Genomic DNA, 14,484 nt, shown 5'->3' on the forward strand with positions numbered 1-14,484 from the left:
CTCTGGAGGGGCAAGGGGGGGAGGGGTTGTTGAAGAAGAAAAGCTGTATGCAAGGAAGGCAGGAAGCCTGAATGAAATGACTGGATTCTTCTGGGATGAACTGTCCCCCAGCTCCCCAACGGGAACTTTCAGGCACCTGCTCTCGGGCTCCTCTGCTCTCCGTGGAACAACAGGCTCCCACTGCGAGGACCAGGGAGGCGGGTGCCAGGTCCAGCCGGGGCTGCTGGGTGTGGACGGGGCCGGCCATCCTGCAGAGGAATATGGCACCTTTGAGAGCCTCAGACCAGGGAAAGGACCACCTTCTTGGTCGCCATGTTGTTTCCAACAGAGATGGGGACCAGGGCCCAAAAGGTGCCTCCAGTTCTCTGCTGCTACTTCCCCAGGTGGGAAAGCCAAGCGGTGGACCTGCAGAATGTCTCCGAAGCCCCAGAAAAGCTACCGCAACTTGGTTCGTTTTTTTTAAGACCACAAGGAATTTGTCTCCAAAATGGGATGATTTGAAGACCACGAATTTGGCATAAAACGATGGGCCTTTCAGTATTGTGTCTGGAGGACTTCAGAGGCTCTGAAAAGCAGGAAAACACTCACAGCTCAGCTGTGCAACTGAAATGAAAGTGCTGGGTACACTGAATGACGATCTGAGCAGGATCCGCCTCGGTTGTGAAACGCTGGACTTGTAAAGCTGTCCTCAAATCCCCACAAGGTTCTGCGTTGTGGAAAAGCCCCCACCCCCAAGGAGTCCTTTGAGGTCCCTTCAGCCGTCTTCTTCATCCTCGCTGATCAGGTCCCTCTTCTCTGGGTGGGTCTCCCGTTCGCGCAGGAAGTCCTCACGCATGGCCTCCAGCTCCAGCAGCTCCAGGCGCACCTTCTCCAGGTGGACGGCCCTCCGGTTCCTGATCTGGCGCAGGGGGAAGGGGTTGAGGTCCCTGAAGGCAATGCCCGTCAGCTTCCTGGAGGAGGAGGAAGAGGAGGAGGAGGAGGCACCAGAAAGGCCTCATTGTGGGCCGTCCAAAGAGCAGACTCAAATGTGTCACTGCAGGGAAGTGCTAACTTTTCCACCTCTGTGAATCTTTTAATTAAAAGAAACGATCCCTGCAGCTGGAACCCCTGATCAAAAGCTCCAGTGACAGAAATTGGGCTGGGTTTGAGCAACCCTTTTTTGCCCCTAATCTGTCCTGGAACCCTATCAAGTTCCTGAGGAAGCCCAGGGCTCAAAAACCCGTTTTATGGCACCATTTACATTGTTTTACTCAATTTTTCTTTCCTCCAATACAAGATAAAATCAGAAGCTCCTTCTAATAGCGTCTGATTGATTCCTTTGTGAATGGCAGAGCAAACCAGACATGCTCACCTGGCGTCCAGGACAGTGCGAGTGAAAGACCGCAGGTACTTGAAGATGGACGTCGAGTCCAGCAGCTTTAAGATCTCCTCCTCCTTGTACTTGAAGAGGGCCAGAGCAAACCGGAAGATCACCTGCGCATCCAAGAAGCTTTGGTCACAAAAGGGAGCGAGCCCCCGGAAGGTTCCCCTCCCAAGCCCTGAAGATCCCGGGGACTCCACTCAGGGGCCTACCTTTGGTCCCTCATAGAGAAAGGAATCCCATATTTTGAAGAGGACGTCGCTGACCACGCTGTCCACGAAGACGATCAAGAACCAGTTGAAGGTGATGAGCGAAAAGTCCACCCGGTGCTGTTCAAAGTGTGTGTGCAGCCGGGGCAGCTTCTCGTTCATCAGGTCCTTGAACACGCGTTGGTCCACCTGGAGGAGGAGGAGGAGGAGGAGCCTTGGAAGGCAGCCCTCCTGGGGAGGGGCTTTCAGAAGGATCCTGAAGGCCTCCCTCCCTCCTTCTCCTGGGCCATTCGTCTCCAAGGGTTTCCCCAGACTGTTCGGGGGGGGGGGGAGCACCACTTCTTCTCCAACTTGCCCCATCTCAAAGAGCCACAAGGCATGGCCACCAGCTCTGGCAAGAGCTCCTGAGCACTCTTCCCAGACATACCTGAGAGCCAAGCAGTGTTTTCGTGTAATAGTCCCGCGGCATGAAGACCTCCACGATGGTCACCAGGCACCAGAAGGCATCTTCTTGCTCCAGGTAGAGAAGAGCAATGGCTGCCAGTCTGGAAAAGAGACCACACCGGGAGTGGCGCTTCCCACAGAGTCGTGGAGCCATTCGAGGTGACCCCAGCAAAAGACTGACGCCCAGGCGCCCCAAGACCCCAGAAAAAGGGTTCAAAAAGGAAAGAAGGAAATGACGGCTTTGTGCCTCTTGCTCACTCCCCCCCTTCCCCTCCAACGAAAAGCTCTTCCATGCAGCAGGTCAGTTTTTCAGGCAGAAACGCAAGCAGACGAGCGACTTCTACTTTGTGGTAAGGTGACATTAGCAAAATTTTGCAAATCTGAAAATGCAGCTCTCCCTCCCCACCTTTACAGCCTGAGAAACTAGGGTCCCTCCTGAGCCGCTTGCTGGGCCCTCCAGGCAGCCCTCCCAAGGCTGCGTCTCCTCATCTCCCAAGGTCATTCAGACCACCATAAACTGGGCTACATTCACAGAGCCAGGGGCAGAAGCCAGAGCCAGCTCCTGCAAGGAACAGTAGCTTTTTGAAACCTCTTTCATTTCCTCCTGGGGCCTATGAAGCACGGAGCGCCACCCTAAAGTGCCTGCTGGCGCAGAGCCAGGCAAGCGAGACATACCTGCTCTCTCACGCAGCCGAGGGGTGCAGGTCTTCCTCTCCTGGGAAGGAGAAACAGAGAGGGGGACCCATTCCTGAACAGCCTGCCTCCTACCTCGCAAACGAATCCAAGAGTGGACTTTGGAGAAGGAAGGAGCAAAACAAGGGGGGAAAGAGAGTGCACAGCCCCGAGACCGAAGGAAGCATGAGGGAGGAACTTGGGTGGGATGGAGAAAAACGTGGACAGGTCACCCAGACCTCATTCCCCTCACATCCCACCACAGTACAGCCGTCTTCCTGGGACTCCCATCTTCTTGACCTGGCTGGCCTGGAAGGGCTGCGTACCTGTTGAGCCCCTGGCAATAGCCGATGTCTGGGTTCCGCCACGAAAAAGCCAGCAAGACGTTCCGCAGCTTCTGGATGCCCTCGGAGGCGGGCGAGGAGTAATGCTTGTTGTTGGGCAGGGTCCGCAGGAGGTCCAGCTCGATCTGCTTGGAGGCCGGGTTCTGCTTCTTCAGCGCGTTCTGCAGCAGGCTCTGAAAGTAGCCGGGGGGGCTGCTCTCCTTGAACTTCTTCACGTGGAGGCCGACACACCACTTCCAGATCTGGCAACGGTGCTCGTGGGGGACCCCGCCCCGGATGAGGCTCTTCAGCTCCACCGACCGGACCATCTCCCTGTTCACAGTGGCGGCCAGGAAGTTCTCCCACTTCACACCCGTGGACATCTCCTGGTGCTCCGTGAGGGACAAGGACTTCAGGTCCAGAGCCCGCACCTTCGCCACCAGCCTCTCCTCCTCCTCCTCGTCCTCCGGGACTGTCTGGAACCCATACACGTCGTACTCACTGGAAAGAAGAGGGAGCCGGTCACTTGCCAGAACCACCAGAAGCAGAAAAACTTTCCAGGAAAGTCACCAAAGCCGCCACTGGCGTCCAGGGTTAGAAAAGGCACCAGGCCTGTCCACCCCGGTTAGTTAGGCGGAATTCCAATCCTTTGGCTGCATAAAGCTAGATGTGAAGCTCAGCTCCACCCCTGTCCAGTGCGGGAAAGGGTGCTGCTGCCAGCTTGAGAAGCGCCCAGGATTCATGCCTGAGAGTGGCCAGCAACCATTCTGGCCATCCTCACATGAAGGCTGAGCTATGGGGAGAGCCTCTGTTTGGGCCAACGTCTCCCTCCCTGAGCCACTCCCATGGGGTGACCCCAAGCCGAGGGTCGGACGGGCCTCACCTGACCATGTGGGGCTTGAAGTAAGCCTGTGCAGGCAGCTCACCGCTGTCCACCTTCAGGGCGTCTTCCAGCAGCTGGGCCACCAGGTTGCTGTCGGGGTTCGGCTCCTCCGAGCACACCGGCGTCTTCCTCTCTTGCAGCAGAACCAGGTACCTGCTCTCCACCTGACACATTTGGGCTTCCAGGCTAGTGTGCTGCGTGGGGGAGACCGAGCGGGGGGGGGGGGGCTGAGGCGGGAAGCAGCACCAGACAGCCTGAACCTGAAAGCCGAGGGAAGCCTCTGCCCCAGCACCGCTCTGCCCCCCACCCCAGCAACGTGGCGGCCCCTAAACCACCACAAAGAGAACAACATGGCCTGTGGTCAGTCAGCCTCTTTTGGGGAGGCAGAAAAACCGGTCAGCTTGGAAAGCGAATCTCTGGTCTCTCCCCCACAGAATGGGTCACCTGTCAGTGGCTCTGACCCCTTCGGAGGGCCTGAAAGTGGGGGAGGTTTCACCGTCATCTGCCCCTTTGGCTGACCTTCGCCATCAGCTCCTTCTCCCTGTTCTCAGCATTCCTTCGCAAAGCAGAAAGTTCCAGGATCTCCTTATTTAGGAATTTGTTCTGGGTTTTGTAACCCTGCAGGCTGTCCTGTCAACAAAGAGCATTGGGAGACTCACGCAGGGCGGGGTGTTTTGAAAGAGGGAAGGGGGGGCAGCTGCTTCTGCCACCCAGGGAAGGGGAAAGGTGGCACTGCAAAGGGTTTGGCCCCCTAGCCTTGGCTTCAGGGCTTCTGAGCTCAAAGCCCAAAGCGAATCTGCGTGATGTGCAGCTCAGCACCTCATATGAGCAGCGAGTAAACACTGTGAACGGCTTGGTACAACACGGACACGTAGCCAACTGTGGTTTGTCTAAGAAATTGTGGTCAATAAAACCACAACTGCACAATGCAAGCACCCAAATATTCCCATCTCTCTTGCGCAAGGCCTTCCTTCTGCTTGCTGAAAGTGGCCAAACCAATAGGCTGCAGCTGCTTAAATCAGCCCCCCATTTTCTCTTCCCTCTGATGACCCACACTCTCCTCCTCATCCAAGCCATCCTCCAGATGGGCTGATGGGCTCTGGGGGGACAGCGAAGGCCCCGAGTCACCCAGGCCACAAGGAGGCAAGCGTGGCCCTTACCTTCAGCTTGCTGAGCTCCTGCTGCTCCTTGCTGAGGGGGGGGGAGGCGTCGGCAGGGGGGGCTCCGCTTTGCCAGGACGACTCGCATTCGCTCAGCTCCCTGGAGAGCTTCATGATCACCTCGTCCTTCGCTTGGATGGTCTCCATCAGCATGTCCAGCTGCTCGCCCAGCTCCCCCAACGTGGACTTCAGGCTGGCCACCTCCTGCTGCAGGTGCTCCTTGTCCAGATTCAGCTTTTCCAGCTGGTGGTTGAGGCCCCAAATCTGGCGGTCTTTCTGGTGAAGCAGCTCCAAGTGGCCCTTGGCACTCCCGTCGCAGAGGGGCCCCGCGAGATACCGGTCGTACTGGGAGGACCGGACCGTCTGCTGCAGGAGCCGCACCAGTTCCTGGGAGGAAGCGAGAAGGTAGGTGGAGGGGGGGAGAAACTAGCAGGCCATTTGGAAATGGGAGGGGAATTCGCAGAGGCCACCGTGCTGCATTAGATGTGCTGCTGTTGGTGGTCTCACCCCGGGTCACACACGCCTGGTCCCCCCCACCCCCTGGCATAGAAGCACCTCCTGTTTCCACCCCAAGTGCCCCCTCAGTTCCTGGAAACGGATAAGGCAGGAAACGCCTATGTGTCCCGCCTCCCATCCTGGGGATCCGCTGCCACACTTTTCCTCCAAGGCTGCTGCTGCTTGTTTAAAGAGAAAGCCGGGTGATCTCATGGTTCAGGCTCCAGACTAGGAGTGGGGAGAACAAGATTCTAGTCCTCACTGTGGAAACTAGCTCCAGAGAGTCCTGGGGCCACCCTTTCTCCCTCCCGCTCAGCTCCAGCCAGCGTCACGCTCTGCAACCAATGCTGGGGAAGCCAATCCCTTGTCGCACTTTGCACTGAGCGCAGGAAGCGGCTGCGGAAACAAGCAGCGGAGAAGGAGCCTCTGCCGCCCGCCCGACCGGGCTTTCCTGCCCCTCGGGCCCCAGAAGGAAATGAGGAAGGAAGCGCGAGAGCCAGCCGGGGGCTTCCTGGAGGGCGGCCAGGCCTGGATGACGGGCGAGCGGGTGAGCCCCCCCCGATCCAGGCGCCATCCTGTCCTTCCCCACCACTGCAAGTGGCCAAAGCCGCCCCCACCTTCACGCCTGCCTACCTTCTGGCTGGCCAGCTCCGTCTTCAGCTGCTCCAGGTCCTCCTGCTGGCTCTGCAGTTTCAGCTGCATCTCTGCGGCCGGCTGGCCTCTGCTCCACTCCCGAGGGGGGGCCTCCTGGCTGCCTCGGCCTTTGCTGGCAGCCATGCTGTCCTTCAAGGGACGCCTGGCCTTGTGCGGGAGGCGGCCAAAGTCAAAGGGGAAGCTTGAGCCGGTCCCACCTGCAGCATGGGGGAGGGGAGATGAGGGGGCAGAAGGTTGGCCGGTTCAGCAATACGGAGAACCCCTGGACAAATTCAGAGACCCCCGAGCCATCCATCCCTCCAAGGAGACAGAGAAGTCTCCTCTTCATTCTCCTTAGCAAACCAGGCATCGAAGTTAACAGTGCTGAGCACTGACCCCAAACTTCCCAGGAGAGATGGGAGGGAACTGGAGGGTCTCCAATGCAATAGCCAATAAGAATGGGGGGATCACTTGTTGCAGCCACCGCTTCCCCAATCTGGCCCTTCCAACTCCAAGGGAACAGAAGCCAACCTGGGATCCTGCCACCCTTGGGGATCTCTGCTCAGAAAAGGGAGCAAAGTGCCCCCCCAAAGTCTGCAAAGCCAGAATGATTCTGCAAGAGCAGAAAAGGGGGGGGGGAACAATGGACAGCAGTGGGCACCTTTGCTGGTCTCGGCTGCCAGCCTTCGTTTTTCTTCCTGAGCCGCTGATTCCTGCAGATCTTTTGGGGTGGGGTCCAGCATTTCCCATTCTTCTGTGTAAAAAACACTCCTGCGGTTTTCCCCACTTCCTTTTCCGGTTCTTAAGGAAGACACAGAATTTCTGCAAAGTATAGAAGTTCAAAATGGTTGGGAGGGCAAAGAAAAGTTGGCTGATTTTTTTAAAAAAAATAAAACTCACAAAGCTGCAGAAGCCAAGAACCCGGCGGCTTCCCTCAGTGCCAAACATGCCTTGAAGCAGAGGCCCTCTCGCCATCTGAGGTGAAGCGGCTGCCAAGGCCGGCTGGAGAACGTTCGTGCCCAGAGAGTGCCCTCCCTCCCCCTCCCTCTTTGGGCTTCAAAAGCGGTCCAGGACAGGACATTTTCCCTCCACCTCTTTGCCCTCTGGCAGTGCCACGTAGAAAGACGCTCAAGTTCACCGGTCCTGCTGCTCTTCCTTCCCAACCATCAAATACAAGAACATCTGGATTTACCTGCTGTTCACCCTCCGGCCTCTCTGGGCTAAACCACAAACAGCAGGCAGGAAACGGTGCAAGCCTGGGCCTCCGATGGCCAGCTGTCTATGGTCAAGCTGCGGCCACTCGGCTGCATCAAATTTCCACTTGCCACCAGTGGGGGTGGGTGAGGAAGTAAGCAAGATAGGGACCCCAATGAAAAAAAGGGCTTTTAAAAGGACAAATGCCGGCTCTAGCCAGCCGGTGACTTTTCCTGCCTTGCTCCAAAGCAGTTCGATTTCTGTCACACTGAGAAACCACACACATTCCCAAGGAAGCCACTGAAGCGCAAGGGCACTTCCAGATTTCTCTGTTCCAAGGGAGAGTTCCCCAGACCCCCCCTTTGTCCCACGTTCTCTGTCCTTCCCAAGAGAAAGCGGGTTCAACGTGGCTGCCCCAAGCCACGAGGAAGGCCCAGTTGCAAAATCCAGCCTTGCTTTACCCCATAGAAGGGTTTACTGCCGGGCAGGTTGTGAGAAGGATCAGCAAAACAGGGAAGCTCGTGGCAGGCAGATGCCCGACAGGGAAAGTACAAAAAGGCACATTTGGGGGGGGGGGGTAGGAAATGCCTCTCCCTTTGCAGTTGCTGTCCACTTGCCGGGCGCCTGCAGCAACTGTGGCCACAGACGGCTGGGCTGCTTTTCCAGGCAGAAACCCGGGAGCCCCGGGGGCAGGGCCGGCCTTTCTAAAGCGCAAGGAGGAACTCAAGTCTCACACAGGAAGTAGAATCTGACTTACGAAAGTTGGCCACCAGGGCCCGGATCCTTTCTCAGACCCTCCCAGGCCACCTCGCAGGCTTCCTGCCTGCCTGCCTTCCCCAGCTGTAGCCAGTTGGAGGCCGGGCAGCAGCGGCAGAAGCTGTGTCCTCCAGCATCTGGCATGAGGACGGGCAGTTTCTGCGGGGCAGGGGCCCCAGCTTTCCCCAGAGCAAGTGCAGAGCCAATGGGGATTGGGGGAAGGGAATTGGGGGCTTTTGTAAAGGTGCAACAAGGGAGCCTCTAGCCAAGTGGCTGGATTTGGGGGTTGCCATTTCAGAGGCTTTTGGTGGCTGAGAGCTCAAGTGGGAGCAGCTCGCCTGCCAGAGGCCCCCTACATCCATGCCACGCTTATTTTCCGAAAAGTTCATTTGGCCACATTTTGAACGTCTGGTTGAGTGGTGGCCCTTCCTCCTCACTCTTTTCTGGATGGGAGGGGCTGCTGTCCAGTGAGGCGCTTTGAGGGTGACAGCATAACAGAGCCGCCCTTGCACTTCACAGGTCTTCTCCAGGGGAGTGAGTTCAGAATATGCTACATCAGCTGGGGGGATCTGGCTGCTGGAAGCCACTTCCAAAGGTCTGCTCGCTTCAGTGCCGCCAGCCTTAAATCCAAACTGGCCCCCGGAAAAGAGCAGCAGTCAAAAGAGCCGAGCGGCCTCTGCCAGGACTCACCTGATCTCGGTGCCCAGCTGCCTCAAGGAGAAGTTGATGGGGCCGGGGTGGCCCGGGGCGGGCAGGCAGGCAGCTTGCTCCCCCACCAGCTCCGTGGGGGCAATCTCAACGGCAAGGATGTTGCGGGCGTTCTCCGCTGAAGCATTTGCTGGCAACACCGTGCAATCTAAGGAAGAGCAACCCCACCGGTTATCTGCCAACCGACTTCCACCCCGAGGCTTTCAGGAAACAGTCACAAGAGGCTCGGCATGTCACGACGGTGGCCTTGAGGGGAGCAGTCGAGCCTGCTGATCCCTCGGCTCTTTGAGGACCGTCGTAGGAAACGCAGGAGATGCATTCATCAGCCGCCTCAGTCACACTTCCTCTCTGCTCCAAGCTCCCCATAGGAGCAGCACTGGCAGCACACGCCCAGCTAGGCAAAGCCCTTCCCGCTGCTACCGGTCCCGTGTAACGGTCAATGCTTTCTGCCCTGGAGAGCAGTGCGGCCACCCTACAGTTCCTCTCTGGTGCAGCAAAGATGGCCCGGGAGGAAGGGGCGGCTCCTTCCTGGGTGCTCCCTGACGGAGGCTTTGCCCGTCCCCCCCAGACTTTCCCCAGCCTGTCTGCCCGCACAGTGACCATCCCAGGCTCGGCTTCTCTGCTCACTGAGGAGAAGCTGGGCGGGGGGGGGGGGGCTTGAAGTGGCTTCCTGCAACTTTGCACAGGCTTCCCCAGAGGAAACCACAGCCAGCCAGAAGGGCAGGACCGGCTCTTCTGCTGCAGCAGCAGCTTTGAGAGCTTTGCGGAGGGAAGAGACGGACAGTTTCTGGCTCTTCTGGCCTGGCAGGGACGTCTGCAAGCCGGATTTGCCCTTCGCTCCTCGAGGACGGAAAGTGCAAGGCAGCCCTCCCCACTTTAGCCGATTTCTCTCTTCCAGACCACAACCGCTCTGGAGCTGCAAGAACTGCCTGCTGGGGGGCACTGACAACAGGAGACAGAGACACACAAACACACACACACACTCCATCACCCTCAGAAACAGGCGTCTAATCAGAGCAACCCAGCAAATGCCAATCGAACAATGGTTCTCTTACTACTCACAAGGGTGCCGCAAGTTGCATTTACTGCCCACCTCTTTAAAAACATGGCTGTTAAAAAGGGGGAAACCTTGAATGACGTTATTGTTGCAAGTGGATACTCAACAGAATATACGCATGTAAACATACTGTCTCATGTATGTTTTTAAAAAAATCAATATTAGGTATAAGAATTCAGTTTAAAAAAATAGTTGAATATAATTCTTGAAGTTAAAAATCCAACAAAACAAAAATAAAACAAAAAGCTGGCTGTTTGTGTGTGTTGATGTGTATGTGTGTGTACACACACACGCATGCACGCACAGGCATACATACACAAACCACAATTTCCAATATGTATTATCTTTAAAGTAACAGTTTTAAATAAATACTTCCTGTTGTGGAGAAAAGGAAAATAAAAAAAATCACCAAATCAAGGAAAGCAGCTTCTTGTGACGGACATGTGGCGCCTGGCCCGCATGACAGGAGCCTCCACGGTTTACTTTGAGAAAGGCCTTTTCTCCCTCCTATCTGGCCCCCAAATGTGGACCACGAAGCCAGCGTGAAGGCAACACGCTACCACGTGGAACTTGCAGCAGTGACCTCATCTGCCAAGCCATTTTCCTGCACTGTCCACTTGTAGGGGCCCCAGTGCTCAGCCCCAGGAAGAGATGGCATCACTTACCAGGACTGTCCTTGGCCACCAGTCCCCTGGAGCACCCAGCAGGGGTGGGCGACGTCCGGCTGTACCGCTTGGCAGCGTCAAGGCTGTGGCAATATTCCCACCTCTTCTGCTGGAGCTCCTGCAGCCAGTACATCATGTCCTGATGCGTGGCAGCCTGTGGTGGACAGAAGCCGGCAGCCCAGCCAGTTACAGACCTCGAAGAGGAGGAGGAGTGGATCAGAGCAACAGCAGCCTGTCAGCTGGCTGAGAGGCAGCTTTCCAATCCGCTGGATAAACACAGACAGCCCAGAAGGGCAGTCATCGCCTGGCTTTGCACAGGGGCCATCTAGTCTGACCCATGACCCGGGACAGGTCCTACCGCTGCATGGGCCAATCACTCAGCTATTGTACCACAGCACGAGGAAGGAGTTTCCAGTGTTATGGCAAAGATTTACTTCCCCTGTTGGACACCTGCCACTCTTTAAGATGTGTGCTGCACTGGGGACTTCAACAAAAGAATTTTGCTCCAGGAAAGGAGTCAAGGTATCTCTCAGACACCTGCACTGATCTGGCCGTTTTCCACAACTGACATTGTGGATGTGGCCTGGATGACCTCTGGGGCTTCAGGAGGCTCATGGCCACCGGGCAGTTGCTGCTGGAGTGGAAATCTCGGAGCTCCTGGGGCCAGCAAGTTGCTCCTAGCAGCCGCAGGCAGGTGCTGACAGCCGGGAAGCTGACGGCCTCGTGAGACGGGAACCCTTTTGAATGGCCGGGGGGGGGGACGGCTTTGATGCTTGAGCCCTTTCCGCCACCATCAGCCCCGGGCCCCCCTGCGGAGCGGCCCAGCCAGAGCGCGGAGCGGCTGCCCTGCCCGGGTCTTGCGGTGCAGCTGCATCCAAGAGGGCTGCGCAAACCCGACGAAGAGGCCGCCCTCAACAGCCGGCCGCGTTCCTCGAGCGGGCAGAAGGGGAGCGAAGGTCCCACGGGCAGGAAGTCCGGGGCCTCCACCCGCGCTCTGGCTCCCGAGAGGAAGGGCTCGTCCCGCGGAGCCCGAGGGAGGCCAGAGCCAGCAGCAGGGGCCGAGCGGGGCTGGACTCCTTGACCGGCCCCTCCGCCCCCATGGGCCGGGCCGGGCTCTACGGGTGAGAGCCGGCCGGGGGCATTTGCAGAGGGCCGCGGGCAAAAGGCGCGGAGGAAACCCCCACAATCCCCGCCCGGGAAGGCCCGAAGACCCCGGCCTCGCTCTGCGGGGCGCGGGCGACGCCCCGCCAGCCACAGAAAGGACGCCGGGCAGGAGCCGCGGGAGCCCCGCCAAGCGGCCCGGCTGCCCAGCGGAGTTGCCGCCTCGGCGCCCCCAGCAAGGCGGCGCTCTGTTTCCGGCAGCCCGGCCGGCCAGGCCCCGCCGCTCACCCGCAGGACGGCCACGTCGCCGCCGGGGCCGCGCACCTCGAAGGCGGTGCCGGGCGCGCCGTTCTCCTCCGCGCGCCGCTCCTCCTCGGCCGGCTGCGGCTGCTGTCCTGGGCCCGGGCCGGGCGCGGGCGGGTCGTGGATGCGGAAGGCGGCCCCGGCGAGCTCCAGGCGGCCCAGCGGCTGCGCCTCCCGCGGGCCCTTGTAGTAACAGAGCGCGCAGCGCCGCGCATCGAAGGCGAACCAGCGGCTGCGAAAGGCCCGCAGCGGCCCCTTCCCGGAGAGCTTCTGCAGATAGCCGCACAGCCGCGGGCCGCCCGCCGCCTCCTCCTCCGCCGGCATCGCGCCCACCGCCGCCGCCCCCTCGCTCCGCCCGCCCCAGCCCTTCCGGCTCAGACCCGTGAGGAGGAGCCGCCGAGCGTCCCGCGCCGCTGCCGGCCTCTGCACGCGCTCCGGCGGTGGCGTAAGAACGGCGGGTGCGGAGCGTTAATGTTCACTTTTATTCAGCGCTTAAAAAATTCTTCCAACAGAGTTCAGACCAAACACCCCGGCCGGGGAATCCACTAGCGGTTCATACACAGCAGCACTAGGGAATTGCACGGAGGTTTACAGCAAAACACCCTCGAGAACTATAAATGTCGCTATCTATCCCCCCTCCCCAATATTTCCTTTTCCCTATTAAAATTTTTACACTTATCAAGCAATTGTTGAGCCCTTATTTATAAAAGTCTGCTGGGCTTCTTGCCAATCTTGTGGGTCTCTTAAGCAGCCAAAATTTACATAAATGTAGACATGTATTTGCTCTCAAAGACATTTAAGAAATACCTGGAGAAATTTACTCATCATGATTATTGTGGATGAATTCAGATTATTTTTTTTAATTTGCCTTTCCAACAGAGGAAAGATACAGGTGGTGCCCAGCTAATCCTGTCAGCCACCTCTTCAGCCAGCCAGTCCCTTGAGCAAGCCAGAACAGAGGCTGCCCAGGAGCCCTCCCTGGGCTACCCAGGGCCTCCTGCAAGGCTCCCAGCCTGGAGCCCAGCCACACCGTCTGCTTCCCAGGCTGGCAGTAGAAGGAAGGAAGGGGTGCCCACCTTCTCATCATAGATGGGACCCTCCTGAGGCTTGGCATGCCCTGGAAAGGCCAAAATGCAACTATCCCCCCCCAACAGGAATTGAGGATTCTGGGAAGTCCCAGCAGGCTGCCCCAAGGCTGACCGAGCTCCAGCTTTCCCTCCTCATCCCTGCATCTATTCCCAGATAACCATTCCCCCTCCCAAGCAATGCCAGAGAAAGGGAGACTCGCTGGCCAGAGGACTGCCCAGGCTGTCGGCTCACGAGCAGGAGCAGGCCCTGCCAGCGCCAGATGTGGGCAGGGAGGGTTCCCTGGACAGTTGGCCGAGTGGGGATAAGGGGGACATTCTTCCTGATCGATCTTTGGTTGCGAGGAAGGGGCTTCGGTCACATCCTCCACGGGCAATCAGCGTGTGCAAGGAATGGGGTCTTGGGGGCCGGCCAGGGCTGCCACATCTCTGCAATGAAATGAGAAGCACACTTGAGCAACGTTCCCCCCTTAGGTGAGCCACAGTGTTTGCATGGTTTCATAGCCATGGTATTGGAGCCAGGGCCTTCTAGACGAGATCCAATTAAACAAGCCTGCTTGAATGTCAGAATATGTCCACAGCCATGTAGGCCTGATTAGGGCTGGCTGCCCAAGGCAACGCGAGGACAGTCCTTATAATGCAGGAAACAGATGGAATCCAAGCTAAACATTTTGCTTTTATGGAAAGGGTTAAACCTCTATTTCTTTAATGCCCCCACCCCAGGTAAACATTTGGAGAAGGGGCTGAAATGTCACTGACTGGATCTAGTTCTGGTGCAGACTTTCCATTACAATATTCTACATTTTACCCACTTAGCTCATATCTGCATGAGGTCAACATTCTGAGGAAAAACATAGCAAGATTCTCCACCATCAGATGTTATAAAACCAAAATGTTACCTTGACAGAACATGCACTGAGAAAGAGGTGTAAGGAAGTGAGGAGTGTGATTTGTGAAAATGCCACTTTGCTTAAAGATTTGTACAAAAAACACATGGGCTCCAGGTGAAGGCAGAGCCAACAGTTTCCTGTAGAGAAACCCCCGGACAAGCCATTTTGGGGAGAGGTCCAAGCCTCACGGCATTCAGAAGGAAAAACCCTCTGTTTGCCTTCCTTCCTGTGTCCCGGTCAGTGGGACCCCCAAAGGCCCAATGGGGCTGGGCGAGAGCCTGGGGGTTTCAACCCAAGAGAGTTTAGCCGTTTAAGGGGGTCCCAGTACCTGTTGCTGGCTGGATCCTTGAAGTGGAGGAGGGCAGGAGGTCCTCTGGGACAGCCGAGAGGAGAAGACTCTCTCAGCCTGGAGACGCAGACGGCAGGGTCACGTTCTGGCTGGGGCAGGGGAGGCTGCCTTTGGGGGGGGCAGGCTTGTGGCCGGCATGGCTGGAGGCCTTGGCCATACCTGCAACCCAGGTCCTGCTTGGGAAGAGACCGGCCTCC

General features: G+C 57.7%; 1 protein-coding gene across 1 annotated transcript; it reads right to left on the reverse strand.

Moving 5' to 3' along the window:
* Positions 1-734: 734 nt before the first annotated feature.
* Positions 735-12,308, reverse strand: TBC1D2B (TBC1 domain family member 2B). Its single transcript, XM_015811038.1, has 13 exons — positions 11,949-12,308; positions 10,560-10,713; positions 8,820-8,985; positions 6,841-7,001; positions 6,180-6,397; positions 5,052-5,438; positions 4,411-4,521; positions 3,892-4,085; positions 3,012-3,509; positions 1,997-2,114; positions 1,573-1,758; positions 1,352-1,473; positions 735-950 (listed from the first exon to the last, which is right to left on the reverse strand). Exons 1-13 carry the CDS (start codon positions 12,285-12,287, stop codon positions 755-757), a joined length of 2,850 nt encoding a protein of 949 aa, XP_015666524.1. The 5' UTR covers positions 12,288-12,308; the 3' UTR covers positions 735-754.
* Positions 12,309-14,484: the final 2,176 nt, after the last annotated feature.

This window comes from Protobothrops mucrosquamatus, unplaced genomic scaffold (assembly GCF_001527695.2).
Source record: "Protobothrops mucrosquamatus isolate PMUCROS unplaced genomic scaffold, P.Mucros_1.0 scaffold27, whole genome shotgun sequence".
Lineage (NCBI taxonomy): Eukaryota > Metazoa > Chordata > Lepidosauria > Squamata > Viperidae > Protobothrops > Protobothrops mucrosquamatus.

Coding starts and splice junctions, on each gene's coding strand:
- TBC1D2B (XM_015811038.1), bottom strand. CDS start 12,287: ATGCCGGCGGAGGAGGAGGCGGCGGGCGGCCCGCGGCTGTGCGGCTAT. Junction 2,115..3,011: donor TATTGCCAGGGGCTCAACAG/GTACGCAGCCCT, acceptor TCTCTTTTCCAG/ACTGGCAGCCATTGCTCTTC. Junction 951..1,351: donor CGCACTGTCCTGGACGCCAG/GTGAGCATGTCT, acceptor CTCCTCCTCCAG/GAAGCTGACGGGCATTGCCT.